Genomic DNA, 19,607 nt, shown 5'->3' with positions numbered 1-19,607 from the left:
CTTCAACAGGCTGGGGACAGGGATCGGAGACACACCACACACACACACATTCTTCAACAGGCTGGGGACAGGGATCGGAGACGCACCACACACACACACACATTCTTCAACAGGCTGGGGACAGGGATCGGAGACACACCACACACACACACATTCTTCAACAGGCTGGGGACAGGGATCGGAGACACACCACACACACACACATTCTTCAACAGGCTGGGGGACAGGGATCGGAGACACACCACACACACACACATTCTTCAACAGGCTGGGGACAGGGATCGGAGACACACCACACACACACACATTCTTCAACAGGCTGGGGACAGGGATCGGAGACACACCACACACACACACATTCTTCAACAGGCTGGGGACAGGGATCGGAGACGCACCACACACACACACATTCTTCAACAGGCTGGGGACAGGGATCGGAGACACACCACACACACACATTCTTCAACAGGCTGGGGGACAGGGATCGGAGACACACCACACACACACACATTCTTCAACAGGCTGGGGACAGGGATCGGAGACACACCACACACACACACATTCTTCAACAGGCTGGGGACAGGGATCGGAGACACACCACACACACACAGGCCATTCACACACTCAGTGTACATTCTCACACACGCTACACACTCACACACCTACTACACGACACTCGCTACACACCCACACGCTTGCTGCACAAACACACACACGCGAGAGAGACACACACACACACTCAACTTCTTGAGTCCTTATAAATAATCCAAACAGGGGATTTTTTACTGGGGTTAATAATTCATGGGAAAAAACCCAGTCAGTTTACTTTCCTGCGATGATACAGTGTGCACTTTATATATAAACCCCTCTCTGGAGGGGTTGCTCTACCTGAGCTGAGCTACAGTCTGATTAATTTATTAACAGCGTCATCCTCAGTGCTGAAGGTTGCTGTGTGTTTACTGTGTGTGAGGCACATTTTTCTTATCGACAGTCGGCTGTAAAAGACCTACAGAAATGTGGTTGAAGCCGATACCCTGGCTTCTCTCCAGACACAGCTGGGTGAGCTCCTCCAGTCAGGACAGGGGGCTCTACTGTACACAGAGGGGGGTGGGGGTGGGGAACAGGCTGCCCAGCCCTGTGGTTGAAGCCGATACCCTGGCTTCTCTCCAGACACAGCTGGGTGAGCTCCTCCAGTCAATACAGGAGGCTCTGCTGTACACAGAGGGGGGTGGGGGTGGGGAACAAGCCGCCCAGCCCTGTGGTTGAAGCCGATACCCCGGCTTCTCTCCAGACCCAGCTGGGTGAGCTCCTCCAGTCAGGACAGGAGGCTCTTCTGTACACAGAGGGGGGTGGGGGTGGGGAACAAGAGAAATTCATGGCTTTTAAAAAAAGGACTGGTGGTGCTGCAATTAGAGACCAGCGACTCACTGTGAAAGTAACAGAAGGTGTGTTTGTGTCAGGAAGAGGCATTAGAATCCAAGGGTGCAGCAGTGTGTGTGTGTGGACACTGGGGGTGCAGCTCTGTGTGTGTATGTGTGGACACTGGGGTACACTCTGTACTGTGTGTGTGGGTACACTCTGTACTGTGTGTGTGGACACTGGGGTACACTCTGTACTGTGTGTGTGGGTACACTCTGTACTGTGTGTGTGGACACTGGGGTACACTCTGTACTGTGTGTGTGGGTACACTCTGTACTGTGTGTGTGGACACTGGGGTACACTCTGTACTGTGTGTGTGTAGACACTGGGGTACACTCTGTACTGTGTGTGTGGACACTGGGGTACACTCTGTACTGTGTGTGTGGGTACACTCTGTACTGTGTGTGTGGGTACACTCTGTACTGTGTGTGTGTAGACACTGGGGTACACTCTGTACTGTGTGTGTGTGTGGACACTGGGGTACACTCTGTACTGTGTGTGTGTAGACACTGGGGTACACTCTGTACTGTGTGTGGACACTGGGGTGGACACTGGGGGACTGGCAGGAGAGAGAGGGTGTGTGTGTGTGTGTGTGGATACAGATGTACAGACGCATTTAGAGGATACAAAATGAGAGAGGGGTGTTTATATCAAACAGCTTCTGTAGAGGAGAGAGAAACCCCCCCTCCTCCCCTCTCTCTCCTCTCTCTCGTATCTCTCCCCTCTCTCCCGTCTCCTATATCGCTCCTCTCTCTCTCCTGTATCTCTCCTCTCTCTTGTATCTCTCCCCTCTCCTATATCGCTCCTCTCTCTCTCCTGTATCTCTCTCCTCTCTCCTGTATCTCTCTCCTCTCTCTCCTATATCGCTCCTCTCTCTCCTATATCGCTCCTCTCTCTCCTATATCGCTCCTCTCTCTCCTGTATCTCTCCTCTCTCTCCTGTATCTCTCCTCTCTCCTGTATCTCTCCTCTCTCTTGTATCTCTCCCCTCTCTCCCGTCTCCTATATCGCTCCTCTCTCTCTCTCCTCTCTCTTGTATCTCTCCCCTCTCTCCCGTCTCCTATATCGCTCCTCTCTCTCTCCTGTATCTCTCCTCTCTCTCCTGTATCTCTCCTATATCGCTCCTCTCTCTCTCCTGTATCTCTCTCCTCTCTCCTGTATCTCTCTCCTCTCTCCTGTATCTCTCTCCTCTCTCCTGTATCTCTCCTCTCTCTCCTCTCTCCTGTATCTCTCCTCTCTCTTGTATCTCTCCCCTCTCTCCTCTGTCTCCTATATCGCTCCTCTCTCCTCTCTCTCCTGTATCTCTCCTCTCTCTCTCTCCCCTCTCCCTCCTGTATCTCTCTCCTCTCTCTCTCCTCTCCCCTCTCTCTCTCCTGTATCTCTCCTCTCTCTCCCCTCTCTCCCCTGTCTCCTATATCGCTCCTCTCTCTCTCCTCTCTCTCTCTCCTGTATCTCTCCTCTCTCTCCTCTCTCTCTCCTCTCTTGTATCTCTCCCCTCTCCTATATCGCTCCTCTCTCTCCTGTATCTCTCTCCTCTATCTCTCTCCTCTCTCCTGTATCTCTCCTCTCTCTCCTGTATCTCTCTCCTCTCTCCTGTATCTCTCCTGTATCTCTCCCCTCTCTCTCCTGTATCTCCCCTCTCTCTCCTGTATCTCTCCCCTCTCTCCCGTCTCCTATATCGCTCCTCTCTCTCTCTCTCCTGTATCTCTCCTCTCTTGTATCTCTCCCCTCTCCTATATCTCTCCTCTCTCTCCTGTATCTCTCTCCTCTCTCCTGTATCTCTCCTCTCTCTCCTGTATCTCTCTCCTCTCTCCTCTCTCTCCCCTCTCTCTCTCTCCTCTCCGTGGGGCACTGCTCCGGTCGGGTCTCATGCCGGTTTCTCTGGCTGCGGGGCGAGATCACGAGTGGGTTACCCTCCCGGAGACAGAGAGGGGGGGGGGGGGGGGATCGGTTCTCGAGCAGCGTTTCAGGATGAGTGGGGGGGGTGTGTGTGTGTGTGCGCGCGAGCGAGCGGTGGGCTGCTCCCACCCCGCTGCCGCTCAAGCCGGCGCGAGAGAGAGCCCGCGTGTGTGCGTGTGTGTGCGCGTGCGCGCGCGCGCGGCAGCCTCTGTTCCCGCGGTGTGTCGGCAGGCTCAGTCGCGCGTCGGAGCTCGTCTGCGGGGCTCGCTCTCCGGGCGAAGACTTCCTCTGCGGGAGCGACGGGGCTCGTTTACCGACCCTCCTCTCCTCCTCTTCCTCTCTTCCTCCTCCTCTCCTCCTCCGCTCCGCGTCGTACCGGAGAGACCCACGCCACTCGCGCGCGCCAGCACCTCTCGCTCTCTCTCACACACACATACACACACACACGCGCGAGCGCGGGCCGCGGGCCGGGCGCGAGGGACAGCGCGGGACGCGACCGGTGGAGCGGCGCGAGATGCCCGCCCGTGCGGCGGCGGGCGCCTGCTCGGCTCGCGCGCTGCGCCGGGGGGACGACGGAGGCCGGCGGGGCGCGAGGCTTTAGACGAGACGAGAACACCCCCCCCAACACACACACACACACACACACACACACACACACCTGCTGCAGGCCGGGCCAGTCGATCGAGCGATCGACACCCCGACACCCCTGATCGATACATCGGCCGGCGGACAGGGACGGTGTGTCCGGGGGACGGGGCCCGAGGAGAGCGGCGCTTTTCCGTTACCAATTAACCCCCGAGTTAATTAGCGCCCCCTTCGTCCTCCTCCTCCTCCTCCTCGGAGATCGCCGGGAGAGGAGGAGAGAGAGAGAGAGCGCTTGGACGCGACCGGACCGGCAGCCCACGGGTCGTCATCGCCGCGGACCGGACCGGAACCTCTCCGACACGCGTCCCTCTTCATCCCCCGCTACGGCCGTCAGCACCATCGCCGCCGCCACTCCTGTCCTCCTCTTCCTCCTCCTCCTCCTCCTCCTCCGTCTTCCTGTCGCCTGACCGGGCCGCGTCCGTCCGTCCGTCCGTCCTCGGACCCGAGCTCCGCGCACCGGTCCGGTTCGGTCCCGCTTCCATTCGGCTCGGGGGGTTTTCGGGGAACCACCAACGGGGCCGAGAGTGTCTCTCTCTCTCGGCGACTGTAACCCCCTCAGAGACACCCCCGTGTCCAGCGGGGTCCCCCCCCCTCCGGCCGGGATGCCGGCGCGGCTCGGCGGGCGCTGCTTCCGCTGGTGTCCGGGCCGGCGGCTCACGCCCGGTCTCTCCCCCTCTCCTCTCCTCCTCCTCCTCCTCCTCCTCCTGCTGCTGCTGGCGGGCCCGGCCGCAGGGAAGAAGATGCTGTACATCGGCGCTCTGTTCCCCATGAGCGGCGGCTGGCCGGGCGGACAGGCCTGCCTGCCGGCCGCGCAGATGGCGCTGGAGCTGGTCAACAGCCGCCCCGACATCCTGCCCGACTACGAACTCAAGCTCATCTACCACGACAGCAAGGTGGGTGTGGGTGTGTGGGGGCCGCGCTGTGGAGTGTGTATTGTGAGGGGTTGTCGTGATTGTGTTGTTGTTGTTGTTGTTGTTGGTGTTGATGCGGCGGCGGCGCTTCGCTTCCTTCTCCGTTGCCATGGCGAGGGGCGGCTCGAGCGCCCGGAACCCCCCGCCCCGCGGGGCCCGACGGGACGGGTGCAGAAGACATTTGTTAAAAAAAAATAAACGAACTTTTTTTTTTTTTTTTAACGCGAAATGAAAATGCCGGAGGCGCCCCCCCAAGTGGGGAAGGGGGTGGGGTGGTTTGGGGGGGATACCGTGGCCGGTTTTTTTTTCCCTCCCCTCTGTGTCGCGAGTGGGAGTGGGGAGGTCGCTGGTCCCCAGTCTGAGACGGGTTTTGCGTGTCTGTGACGGGAACTGGGCTCCTGCAGGAAGGGCAGGCACTGAGGTGATGATGATGGTTCGGCACAGTACTGTCCTGTCTCGATACCGCGGTATCACACTGTCAGAGAACACAGTACTGTCCTGTCTCGATACAGCGGTATCGCACTGTCAGAGACCGCAGTACTGTCCTGTCTCGATACCGCGGTATCGCACTGTCAGAGACCGCAGTACTGTCCTGTCTCGATACCGCGGTATCGCACTGTCAGAGACCGCAGTACTGTCCTGTCTCGATACCGCGGTATCGCACTGTCAGAGACCGCAGTACTGTCCTGTCTCGATACCGCGGTATCGCACTGTCAGAGACCGCAGTACTGTCCTGTCTCGATACCGCGGTATCGCACTGTCAGAGACCGCGGTACTGTCCTGTCTCGATACCGCGGTATCACACTGTCGGAGACCGCAGTACTGTCCTGTCTCGATACCGCGGTATCGCACTGTCAGATACCGCAGTACTGTCCAGTCTCGATACCACAGTACTGTCCAGTCTCGATACCGCGGTATCACACTGTCAGAGACCACAGAACTGTCCTGTCTCGATACGGCGGTATCACACTGTCAGAGACCGCAGTACTGTCCTGTCTCGATACCGCGGTATCGCACTGTCAGAGACCGCAGTACTGTCCTGTCTCGATACCGCGGTATCGCACTGTCAGAGACCGCAGTACTGTCCTGTCTCGATACCGCGGTATCGCACTGTCAGAGACCGCGGTATCGCACTGTCAGAGACCGCAGAACTGTCCTGTCTGGATACCGCGGTACTGTCCTGTCTCGATACCGCGGTATCACACTGTCAGATACCCCAGTACTGTCCAGTCTCGATACCACAGTACTGTCCAGTCTCGATACCGCGGTATCACACTGTCAGATACCGCAGTACTGTCCTGTCTCAATACCGCGGTATCACACTGTCAGAGACCGCAGTACTGTCCTGTCTCAATACCGCGGTATCACACTGTCAGAGACCGCGGTACTGTCCTGTCTCGATACCGCGGTATCGCACTGTCAGAGACCGCAGTACTGTCCTGTCTCGATACCGCGGTATCACACTGTCAGATACCGCAGTACTGTCCTGTCTCAATACCGCGGTATCACACTGTCAGAGACCGCAGTACTGTCCTGTCTCGATACCGCGGTATCGCACTGTCAGAGAACGCGGTACTGTCCTGTCTCGATACCGCGGTATCGCACTGTCAGAGACCACGGTATCACACTGTCAGATACCGCAGTACTGTCCTGTCTCGATACCGCGGTATCACACTGTCAGAGACCGCAGTACTGTCCTGTCTCGATACCGCGGTATCACACTGTCAGATACCGCAGTACTGTCCTGTCTCGATACCGCGGTATCACACTGTCAGATACCGCAGTACTGTCCAGTCTCGATACCACAGTACTGTCCAGTCTCGATACCGCGGTATCACACTGTCAGAGACCACAGAACTGTCCTGTCTCGATACCGCGGTATCACACTGTCAGAGACCGCAGTACTGTCCTGTCTCGATACCGCGGTATTACACTGTCAGAGACCGCAGTACTGTCCTGTCTCGATACCGCGGTATCACACTGTCAGAGACCGCGGTACTGTCCTGTCTCGATACAGCGGTATCGCACTGTCAGAGACCGCAGTACTGTCCTGTCTCGATACCGCGGTATCACACTGTCAGAGACCGCAGTACTGTCCTGTCTCGATACCGCGGTATCGCACTGTCAGAGACCGCAGTACTGTCCTGTCTCGATACCGCGGTATCACACTGTCAGAGACCGCGGTACTGTCCTGTCTCGATACGGCGGTATCACACTGTCAGAGACCGCAGTACTGTCCTGTCTCGATACCGCGGTATCACACTGTCAGAGACCGCAGTACTGTCCTGTCTCAATACCGCGGTATCACACTGTCAGAGACCGCAGTACTGTCCTGTCTCGATACCGCGGTATCGCACTGTCAGAGACCGCAGTACTGTCCAGTCTCGATACCACAGTACTGTCCAGTCTCGATACCGCGGTATCACACTGTCAGAGACCGCAGTACTGTCCTGTCTCGATACCGCGGTATCACACTGTCAGAGACCGCGGTATCACACTGTCAGAGACCGCAGTACTGTCCTGTCTCGATACCGCGGTATCGCACTGTCAGAGACCGCAGTACTGTCCTGTCTCGATACCGCGGTATCGCACTGTCAGAGACCGCAGTACTGTCCTGTCTCGATACCGCGGTATCGCACTGTCAGAGACCGCAGTACTGTCCTGTCTCGATACCGCGGTATCGCACTGTCAGATACCCCAGTACTGTCCTGTCTCGATACCGTGGTATCGCACTGTCGGAGACCGCAGTACTGTCCTGTCTCGATACCGCGGTATCGCACTGTCGGACACCGCAGTACTGTCCTGTCTAGATACCGCGGTATCACACTGTCAGATACCATAGTACTGTACTGTCTCGATACCGCGGTATCACACTGTCAGAGACCGCGGTACTGTCCTGTCTCGATACCGCGGTACTGTCCTGTCTCGATACCGTGGTATCGCACTGTCAGAGACCGCGGTGCTGTCCTGTCTCGATACCGCGGTACTGTCCTGTCTCGATACCGCGGTATCGCTCTGTCAGAGACCGCGGTACTGTCCTGTCTCGATACCGCGGTATCGCACTGTCAGAGACCGCGGTACTGTCCTGTCTCGATACCGCGGTATCGCACTGTCAGATATCGCAGTACTGTCCTGTCTCGATACCGCGGTATCGCACTGTCAGATACCGCAGTACTGTACTGTGCACAGCTAGGGCTGGACTTCAAGCACAGGTACTGTAGGTACCTCTCTCCAGACACAGCTGGGTGAGCTCCTCCAGTCAGGACAGGAGGCTCTTCTGTACACAGAGGGGGGTGGGGGTGGGGAACAGGCTGCCCAGCCCTGTGGTTGAAGCCGATATCCTGGCTTCTCTCCAGACACAGCTGGGTGAGCTCCTCCAGTCAGGACAGGAGGCTCTTCTGTACACAGAGGGAGGTGGGGGTGGGGAACAGGCTGCCCAGCCCTTTGGTTGAAGCCGATACCCTGGCTTCTCTCCAGACACAGCTGGGTGAGCTCCTCCAGTCAGGACAGGAGGCTCTTCTGCACACAGAGGGGGGACGAGCTCCTCAGATGAACTAACTACCACACAGTCTGGATGGGCCGTGGGATTGCCCTGACCTGTAACCTGTACCTTGTGTTCTGACGGGGCTGAGGAGGATGAGGAGGAGGAGGAGGACGTTGTGTCCCCAGGGTGCGTGCTGTCGGTGATGCGCACACAGACACAACCTCTCTCTCAGCTTAATCCTCTCAGTGTCTCTGGGCTCATCACCGCCAGCGTTGCCGGGGCAACCGCAGAAACGGGCTGTGCGGGCTTTGATAAATTATTCACTCTGACATTTCACCGAGAGAGAGAGAGGAGCGCAGTGATGGAGAGAGAGGGGACCAGAGCGAGGGTGAGACGGGTTAATATTGGACCGGAGCGAGGGTGAGACGGGTAAATATTTGGACTGGAGTGAGGGTGAGACGGGTTAATATTGGAACCGGAGCGAGGGTGAGACGGGTTAATATTGGAACGGAGCGAGAGTGAGATGGGTTAATATTGGAACGGAGCGAGGATGAGACAGGTTAATATTGGACAGGCGCAAGGGTGAGACGGGTTAATATTGGAACAGAGCGAGAGTGAGACGGGTTAATATTGGACCGGAGCGAGGGTGAGACGGGTTAATATTGGAACAGAGCGATGGTGAGACAGGTTAATATTGGTGAAGAGAGGGAGTGAGACAGGCTGGTATTGGTGAAGAGAGGGAGTGAGATAGGCTGGTATTGGACCAGAGCAAGAGTGAGACAGGCTGGTATTGGAGAAGAGAGGGGGTGAGACAGGCTGGTATCGGAGAACAGAGGGAGTGAGACAGGCTGGTATTGGAGAAGAGAGGGGGTGAGACAGGCTGGTATCGGAGAACAGAGGGGGTAAGACAGGCTGGTATCGCAGAAGAGAGGGGGTGAGACAGGCTGGTATTGGAGAAGAGAGGGGGTGAGACAGGCTGGTATCGGAGAACAGAGGGAGTGAGACAGGCTGGTATTGGAGAAGAGAGGGGGTGAGACAGGCTGGTATCGGAGAACAGAGGGAGTGAGACAGGCTGGTATCGGAGAAGAGAGGGGGTGAGACAGGCTGGTATTGGAGAAGAGAGGGAGTGAGACAGGCTAGTATTGGAGAAGAGAGAGAGTGAGACCGGCTGGTATCGGAGAAGAGAGAGAGTGAGACCGGCTGGTATCGGAGAAGAGAGAGTGAGACAGGCTGGTATCGGAGAAGAGAGAGAGTGAGACAGGCTGGTATTGGAGAAGAGAGGGAGTGAGACAGGCTGGTATCGGAGAAGAGAGGGGGTGAGACAGGCTGGTATTGGAGAACAGAGGGAGTGAGACCGGCTGGTATCGGAGAACAGAGGGAGTGAGACAGGCTGGTATTGGTGAAGAGAGGGAGTGAGACAGGCTGGTATTGGACCAGAGCAAGAGTGAGACAGGCTGGTATTGGAGAACAGAGGGAGTGAGACAGGCTGACAGTGACTCAGAGCCCGAGGGAGGCAGGTTACCAGTTGAGCAGAGTGTGGGGGAGGGGGTCAGCCGGGCGTGAAGGAGACAGGGAGCTGGGGAAGGGGGCGAGAGAGGCAGAGGGAGTGACACCGATCCTCCCCCTGTCTGCCTGCCCGCCCCAGTTCCGTCACTCAGAATCTCCTCCGGTAGGCTTCTCTCTTCAAGAGGTCTTCACCAGCTAGGAGTCTGATAGCTGTTAGGGCTTTTTAAAACACGGGAGGAAAATAGCTTTGATGTAGCAGAATGCCAGATTGTGTCTGTGTGAACCCCTCTCTCTCTCAGTGCAGTGTTCATGTACTGGAGTGTCCAGTCAGGGTGTCTGTGTGAACCCCTCTCTCTCTCAGTGCAGTGTTCATGTACTGGAGTGTCCAGTCAGGGTGTGTGTCTGAACCCCTCTCTCTCTCAGTGCAGTGTTCATGTACTGGAGTGTCCAGTCAGTGTGTCTGTGTGAACCCCTCTCTCTCTCAGTGCAGTGTTCATGTACTGGAGTGTCCAGTCAGTGTATCTGTGTGAACCCCTCTCTCTCTCAGTGCAGTGTTCATGTACTGGAGTGTCCAGTCAGTGTGTCTGTATGAACCCCTCTCTCTCTCAGTGCAGTGTTCATGTACTGGAGTGTCCAGTCAGTGTGTCTGTGTGAACCCCTCTCTCAGTGCAGTGTTCATGTACTGGAGTGTCCAGTCAGTGTGTCTGTATGAACCCCCCTCCTTCTCTCTCAGTGCAGTGTTCATGTACTGGAGTGTCCAGTCAGTGTGTCTGTATGAACCCCTCTCTCTCTCAGTGCAGTGTTCATGTACTGGAGTGTCCAGTCAGTGTGTCTGTGTGAACCCCTCTCTCTCTCAGTGCAGTGTTCATGTACTGGAGTGTCCAGTCAGTGTGTCTGTGTGAACCCCTCTCTCTCTCAGTGCAGTGTTCATGTACTGGAGTGTCCAGTCAGTGTGTCTGTATGAACCCCTCTCTCTCTCAGTGCAGTGTTCATGTACTGGAGTGTCCAGTCAGTGTGTCTGTATGAACCCCTCTCTCTCTCAGTGCAGTGTTCATGTACTGGAGTGTCCAGTCAGTGTGTCTGTATGAACCCCTCTCTCTCTCAGTGCAGTGTTCATGTACTGGAGTGTCCAGTCAGGGTGTCTGTGTGAACCCCTCTCTCTCTCAGTGCAGTGTTCATGTACTGGAGTGTCCAGTCAGGGTGTGTGTCTGAACCCCTCTCTCTCTCAGTGCAGTGTTCATGTACTGGAGTGTCCAGTCAGTGTGTCTGTGTGAACCCCTCTCTCTCTCAGTGCAGTGTTCATGTACTGGAGTGTCCAGTCAGTGTATCTGTGTGAACCCCTCTCTCTCTCAGTGCAGTGTTCATGTACTGGAGTGTCCAGTCAGTGTGTCTGTATGAACCCCCCTCCTTCTCTCTCAGTGCAGTGTTCATGTACTGGAGTGTCCAGTCAGTGTGTCTGTGTGAACCCCTCTCTCTCTCAGTGCAGTGTTCATGTACTGGAGTGTCCAGTCAGTGTGTCTGTATGAACCCCCCTCCTTCTCTCTCAGTGCAGTGTTCATGTACTGGAGTGTCCAGTCAGTGTGTCTGTATGAACCCCTCTCTCTCTCAGTGCAGTGTTCATGTACTGGAGTGTCCAGTCAGTGTGTCTGTATGAACCCCCCTCCTTCTCTCTCAGTGCAGTGTTCATGTACTGGAGTGTCCAGTCAGTGTGTCTGTATGAACCCCTCTCTCTCTCAGTGCAGTGTTCATGTACTGGAGTGTCCAGTCAGGGTGTCTGTGTGAACCCCTCTCTCTCTCAGTGCAGTGTTCATGTACTGGAGTGTCCAGTCAGGGTGTGTGTCTGAACCCCTCTCTCTCTCAGTGCAGTGTTCATGTACTGGAGTGTCCAGTCAGTGTGTCTGTGTGAACCCCTCTCTCTCTCAGTGCAGTGTTCATGTACTGGAGTGTCCAGTCAGTGTATCTGTGTGAACCCCTCTCTCTCTCAGTGCAGTGTTCATGTACTGGAGTGTCCAGTCAGTGTGTCTGTATGAACCCCCCTCCTTCTCTCTCAGTGCAGTGTTCATGTACTGGAGTGTCCAGTCAGTGTGTCTGTGTGAACCCCTCTCTCTCTCAGTGCAGTGTTCATGTACTGGAGTGTCCAGTCAGTGTGTCTGTATGAACCCCCCTCCTTCTCTCTCAGTGCAGTGTTCATGTACTGGAGTGTCCAGTCAGTGTGTCTGTATGAACCCCTCTCTCTCTCAGTGCAGTGTTCATGTACTGGAGTGTCCAGTCAGTGTGTCTGTGTGAACCCCTCTCTCTCTCAGTGCAGTGTTCATGTACTGGAGTGTCCAGTCAGTGTGTCTGTGTGAACCCCTCTCTCTCTCAGTGCAGTGTTCATGTACTGGAGTGTCCAGTCAGTGTGTCTGTATGAACCCCTCTCTCTCTCAGTGCAGTGTTCATGTACTGGAGTGTCCAGTCAGTGTGTCTGTATGAACCCCTCTCTCTCTCAGTGCAGTGTTCATGTACTGGAGTGTCCAGTCAGTGTGTCTGTATGAACCCCTCTCTCTCTCAGTGCAGTGTTCATGTACTGGAGTGTCCAGTCAGGGTGTCTGTGTGAACCCCTCTCTCTCTCAGTGCAGTGTTCATGTACTGGAGTGTCCAGTCAGGGTGTGTGTCTGAACCCCTCTCTCTCTCAGTGCAGTGTTCATGTACTGGAGTGTCCAGTCAGTGTGTCTGTGTGAACCCCTCTCTCTCTCAGTGCAGTGTTCATGTACTGGAGTGTCCAGTCAGTGTATCTGTGTGAACCCCTCTCTCTCTCAGTGCAGTGTTCATGTACTGGAGTGTCCAGTCAGTGTGTCTGTATGAACCCCCCTCCTTCTCTCTCAGTGCAGTGTTCATGTACTGGAGTGTCCAGTCAGTGTGTCTGTGTGAACCCCTCTCTCTCTCAGTGCAGTGTTCATGTACTGGAGTGTCCAGTCAGTGTGTCTGTATGAACCCCCCTCCTTCTCTCTCAGTGCAGTGTTCATGTACTGGAGTGTCCAGTCAGTGTGTCTGTATGAACCCCTCTCTCTCTCAGTGCAGTGTTCATGTACTGGAGTGTCCAGTCAGTGTGTCTGTATGAACCCCCCTCCTTCTCTCTCAGTGCAGTGTTCATGTACTGGAGTGTCCAGTCAGTGTGTCTGTATGAACCCCTCTCTCTCTCAGTGCAGTGTTCATGTACTGGAGTGTCCAGTCAGTGTGTCTGTATGAACCCCTCTCTCTCTCAGTGCAGTGTTCATGTACTGGAGTGTCCAGTCAGTGTGTGTGTATGAACCCCTCTCTCTCTCAGTGCAGTGTTCATGTCCTGGAGTGTCCAGTCAGGGTGTCTGTGTGAACCCCTCTCTCTCTCTCCCTCAGTGTGACCCAGGTGAGGCCACCAAGCTCCTGTATGACCTGCTGTACACTGAGCCCATCAAGATCGTGCTGATGCCTGGATGCAGCTCGGTGTCCACGCTGGTGGCCGAGGCGGCCCGGATGTGGAACCTCATCGTGGTGAGTGGGCTGGACACAAGGTGGACAGCCGGATGTCCTCCTGCAGTGCTGACCACCTCGGTCTTCAGAAAGCGTCTCGCCCAGCCCCGATGCTCAGTGCTGCTGATGAGACCAGCATCTCTCTTGGCCTCGATTGATCACTTGATTAATCAGTTAATTAATCAGCTTGTGCCCTCCCCATGGGTGATGAGATTCACTCACACACTGACACCCTGATTCACTCACACATTGACTGACACCCTGATTCACTCACACACTGACACCCTGATTCACCCACCTACACACTGACTGACACCCTGATTCACCCACCTACACATTGACTGACACCCTGATTCACTCACTGACTGACACCCTGATTCACTCACTGACTGACACCCTGATTCACCCACACACTGACTGACACCCTGATTCACTCACACACTGACACCCTGATTCACTCACACACTGACTGACACCCTGATTCACTCACACACTGACTGACACCCTGATTCACTCACTCACTGACTGACACCCTGATTCACTCACACACTGACTGACACCCTGATTCACCCACACACTGACACCCTGATTCACTCACTGACTGACACCCTGATTCACCCACACACTGACTGACACCCTGATTCACTCACACACTGACTGACACCCTGATTCACCCACACACTGACACCCTGATTCACCCACACACTGACTGACACCCTGATTCACCCACACACTGACTGACACCCTGATTCACCCACACACTGACTGACACCCTGATTCACTCACACACTGACTGACACCCTGATTCACTCACACACTGACTGACACCCTGATTCACCCACACACTGACACCCTGATTCACTCACACACTGACACCCTGATTCACTCACACACTGACTGACACCCTGATTCACTCACACACTGACTGACACCCTGATTCACCCACACACTGACACCCTGATTCACTCACACACTGACTGACACCCTGATTCACCCACCTACACACTGACTGACACCCTGATTCACCCACCTACACACTGACTGACACCCTGATTCACTCACACACTGACTGACACCCTGATTCACCCACCTACACACTGACTGACACCCTGATTCACTCACACACTGACACCCTGATTCACTCACACACTGACACCCTGATTCACCCACACACTGACTGACACCCTGATTCACCCACACACTGACTGACACCCTGATTCACCCACACACTGACTGACACCCTGATTCACTCACACACTGACACCCTGATTCACTCACACACTGACACCCTGATTCACCCACACACTGACTGACACCCTGATTCACCCACACACTGACTGACACCCTGATTCACCCACACACTGACTGACACCCTGATTCACCCACACACTGACTGACACCCTGATTCACTCACACACTGACTGACACCCTGATTCACTCACACACTGACTGACACCCTGATTCACCCACACACTGACTGACACCCTGATTCACCCACACACTGACTGACACCCTGATTCACCCACCTACACACTGACTGACACCCTGATTCACCCACACACTGACACCCTGATTCACTCACACACTGACACCCTGATTCACCCACACACTGACTGACACCCTGATTCACCCACACACTGACTGACACCCTGATTCACTCACACACTGACACCCTGATTCACTCACACACTGACACCCTGATTCACTCACACACTGACTGACACCCTGATTCACTCACACACTGACACCCTGATTCACCCACACACTGACTGACACCCTGATTCACTCACACACTGACACCCTGATTCACTCACACACTGACACCCTGATTCACTCACACACTGACACCCTGATTCACCCACACACTGACTGACACCCTGATTCACCCACACACTGACTGACACCCTGATTCACCCACACACTGACACCCTGATTCACTCACACACTGACTGACACCCTGATTCACTCACACACTGACTGACACCCTGATTCACTCACTCACTGACTGACACCCTGATTCACTCACACACTGACTGACACCCTGATTCACCCACACACTGACTGACACCCTGATTCACCCACACACTGACTGACACCCTGATTCACCCACACACTGACTGACACCCTGATTCACTCACACACTGACACCCTGATTCACTCACACACTGACACCCTGATTCACTCACACACTGACACCCTGATTCACTCACACACTGACTGACACCCTGATTCACCCACACACTGACTGACACCCTGATTCACCCACACACTGACTGACACCCTGATTCACCCACACACTGACTGACACCCTGATTCACTCACACACTGACACCCTGATTCACTCACACACTGACTGACACCCTGATTCACTCACTCACTGACTGACACCCTGATTCACTCACACACTGACTGACACCCTGATTCACCCACACACTGACTGACACCCTGATTCACTCACACACTGACTGACACCCTGATTCACTCACACACTGACACCCTGATTCACCCACACACTGACTGACACCCTGATTCACCCACACACTGACTGACACCCTGATTCACTCACACACTGACTGACACCCTGATTCACTCACACACTGACTGACACCCTGATTCACCCACACACTGACACCCTGATTCACTCACACACTGACTGACACCCTGATTCACCCACACACTGACTGACACCCTGATTCACCCACACGCTGACTGACACCCTGATTCACCCACACGCTGACTGACACCCTGATTCACCCACACACTGACTGACACCCTGATTCACTCACACACTGACACCCTGATTCACTCACACACTGACACCCTGATTCACCCACACACTGACACCCTGATTCACCCACACACTGACACCCTGATTCACCCACACACTGACTGACACCCTGATTCACCCACACACTGACTGACACCCTGATTCACCCACCTACACACTGACACCCTGATTCACTCACACACTGACACCCTGATTCACTCACACACTGACACCCTGATTCACCCACACACTGACTGACACCCTGATTCACCCACACACTGACACCCTGATTCACTCACACACTGACTGACACCCTGATTCACTCACACACTGACACCCTGATTCACTCACACACTGACACCCTGATTCACTCACACACTGACACCCTGATTCACTCACACACTGACACCCTGATTCACCCACACACTGACTGACACCCTGATTCACCCACACACTGACTGACACCCTGATTCACCCACACACTGACTGACACCCTGATTCACCCACACACTGACTGACACCCTGATTCACCCACACGCTGACTGACACCCTGATTCACTCACACACTGACTGACACCCTGATTCACTCACACACTGACTGACACCCTGATTCACCCACACACTGACTGACACCCTGATTCACCCACACGCTGACTGACACCCTGATTCACCCACACGCTGACTGACACCCTGATTCACCCACACACTGACTGACACCCTGATTCACCCACACACTGACACCCTGATTCACCCACACACTGACTGACACCCTGATTCACCCACACACTGACTGACACCCTGATTCACCCACACACTGACTGACACCGATTCACCCACACACTGACTGACACCCTGATTCACTCACACACTGACACCCTGATTCACCCACACACTGACTGACACCCTGATTCACTCACACACTGACTGACACCCTGATTCACTCACACACTGACTGACACCCTGATTCACCCACACACTGACACCCTGATTCACTCACACACTGACTGACACCCTGATTCACTCACACACTGACACCCTGATTCACCCACACACTGACTGACACCCTGATTCACTCACACACTGACACCCTGATTCACTCACACACTGACTGACACCCTGATTCACTCACACACTGACACCCTGATTCACCCACACACTGACTGACACCCTGATTCACCCACACACTGACACCCTGATTCACTCACACACTGACACCCTGATTCACTCACACACTGACTGACACCCTGATTCACTCACACACTGACTGACACCCTGATTCACCCACACACTGACTGACACCCTGATTCACCCACACACTGACTGACACCCTGACTGACACCCTGATTCACCCACACACTGACTGACACCCTGATTCACCCACACACTGACACCCTGATTCACCCACACACTGACTGACACCCTGATTCACCCACCTACACACTGACTGACACCCTGATTCACTCACACACTGACTGACACCCTGATTCACTCACACACTGACACCCTGATTCACTCACACACTGACACCCTGATTCACTCACACACTGACTGACACCCTGATTCACCCACACACTGACTGACACCCTGATTCACTCACACACTGACTGACACCCTGATTCACTCACACACTGACTGACACCCTGATTCACCCACACACTGACACCCTGATTCACTCACACACACACTGACTGACACCCTGATTCACCCACCTACACACTGACTGACACCCTGATTCACTCACACACTGACTGACACCCTGATTCACTCACACACTGACACCCTGATTCACCCACACACTGACACCCTGATTCACTCACACACTGACTGACACCCTGATTCACCCACACACTGACTGACACCCTGATTCACCCACACACTGACACCCTGATTCACCCACACACTGACTGACACCCTGATTCACTCACACACTGACACCCTGATTCACTCACTGACTGACACCCTGATTCACTCACACACTGACACCCTGATTCACTCACACACTGACACCCTGATTCACTCACACACTGACACCCTGATTCACTCACACACTGACACCCTGATTCACTCACACACTGACACCCTGATTCACCCACACACTGACTGACACCCTGATTCACCCACACACTGACTGACACCCTGATTCACCCACACACTGACACCCTGATTCACTCACACACTGACTGACACCCTGATTCACTCACACACTGACTGACACCCTGATTCACTCACACACTGACTGACACCCTGATTCACTCACACACTGACTGACACCCTGATTCACCCACACACTGACTGACACCCTGATTCACCCACACACTGACTGACACCCTGATTCACCCACACACTGACTGACACCCTGATTCACTCACACACTGACACCCTGATTCACCCACACACTGACTGACACCCTGATTCACCCACACACTGACTGACACCCTGATTCACTCACACACTGACTGACACCCTGATTCACTCACACACTGACTGACACCCTGATTCACCCACACACTGACACCCTGATTCACTCACACACTGACTGACACCCTGATTCACCCACACACTGACTGACACCCTGATTCACCCACACGCTGACTGACACCCTGATTCACCCACACGCTGACTGACACCCTGATTCACCCACACACTGACTGACACCCTGATTCACTCACACACTGACACCCTGATTCACTCACACACTGACACCCTGATTCACTCACACACTGACACCCTGATTCACCCACACACTGACACCCTGATTCACCCACACACTGACACCCTGATTCACCCACACACTGACTGACACCCTGATTCACCCACACACTGACTGACACCCTGATTCACCCACCTACACACTGACTGACACCCTGATTCACCACACACTGACACCCTGATTCACTCACACACTGACACCCTGATTCACTCACACACTGACACCCTGATTCACCCACACACTGACTGACACCCTGATTCACCCACACACTGACACCCTGATTCACTCACACACTGACTGACACCCTGATTCACTCACACACTGACACCCTGATTCACTCACACACTGACACCCTGATTCACTCACACACTGACACCCTGATTCACCCACACACTGACTGACACCCTGATTCACCCACACACTGACTGACACCCTGATTCACCCACACACTGACTGACACCCTGATTCACCCACACACTGACTGACACCCTGATTCACCCACACACTGACTGACACCCTGATTCACCCACACGCTGACTGACACCCTGATTCACTCACACACTGACACCCTGATTCACTCACACACTGACTGACACCCTGATTCACCCACACACTGACTGACACCCTGGTTCACCCACACGCTGACTGACACCCTGATTCACCCACACGCTGACTGACACCCTGATTCACCCACACACTGACTGACACCCTGATTCACCCACACACTGACACCCTGATTCACCCACACACTGACTGACACCCTGATTCACCCACACAC

The 19,607-nt window shown here is 54.7% G+C and overlaps 1 protein-coding gene across 2 annotated transcripts in view; it reads left to right on the top strand.

The window, feature by feature from the left end:
• Positions 1–19,607, top strand: part of gabbr1b (gamma-aminobutyric acid (GABA) B receptor, 1b) — an 86,249-nt gene that overhangs the window by 40,357 nt on the left and 26,285 nt on the right. For both annotated transcript variants that reach the window (XM_088632033.1, XM_088632034.1), the window contains 2 exons: positions 4,695–4,855; positions 13,239–13,373. In XM_088632033.1, coding sequence (XP_088488159.1) covers positions 4,695–4,855; positions 13,239–13,373 — 296 coding nt within the window. The remainder of the gene's footprint in view (positions 1–4,694; positions 4,856–13,238; positions 13,374–19,607) is intronic.

Source organism: Lepisosteus platostomus, chromosome 5 (genome assembly GCF_059453375.1).
Source record: "Lepisosteus platostomus isolate fLepPlt1 chromosome 5, fLepPlt1.hap1, whole genome shotgun sequence".
Taxonomy (NCBI): Eukaryota; Metazoa; Chordata; class Actinopteri; order Semionotiformes; family Lepisosteidae; genus Lepisosteus; species Lepisosteus platostomus.
The sequence above is the reverse complement of the archived record's forward strand: the minus strand, read 5'-3'. Positions and strand labels throughout refer to the sequence as shown.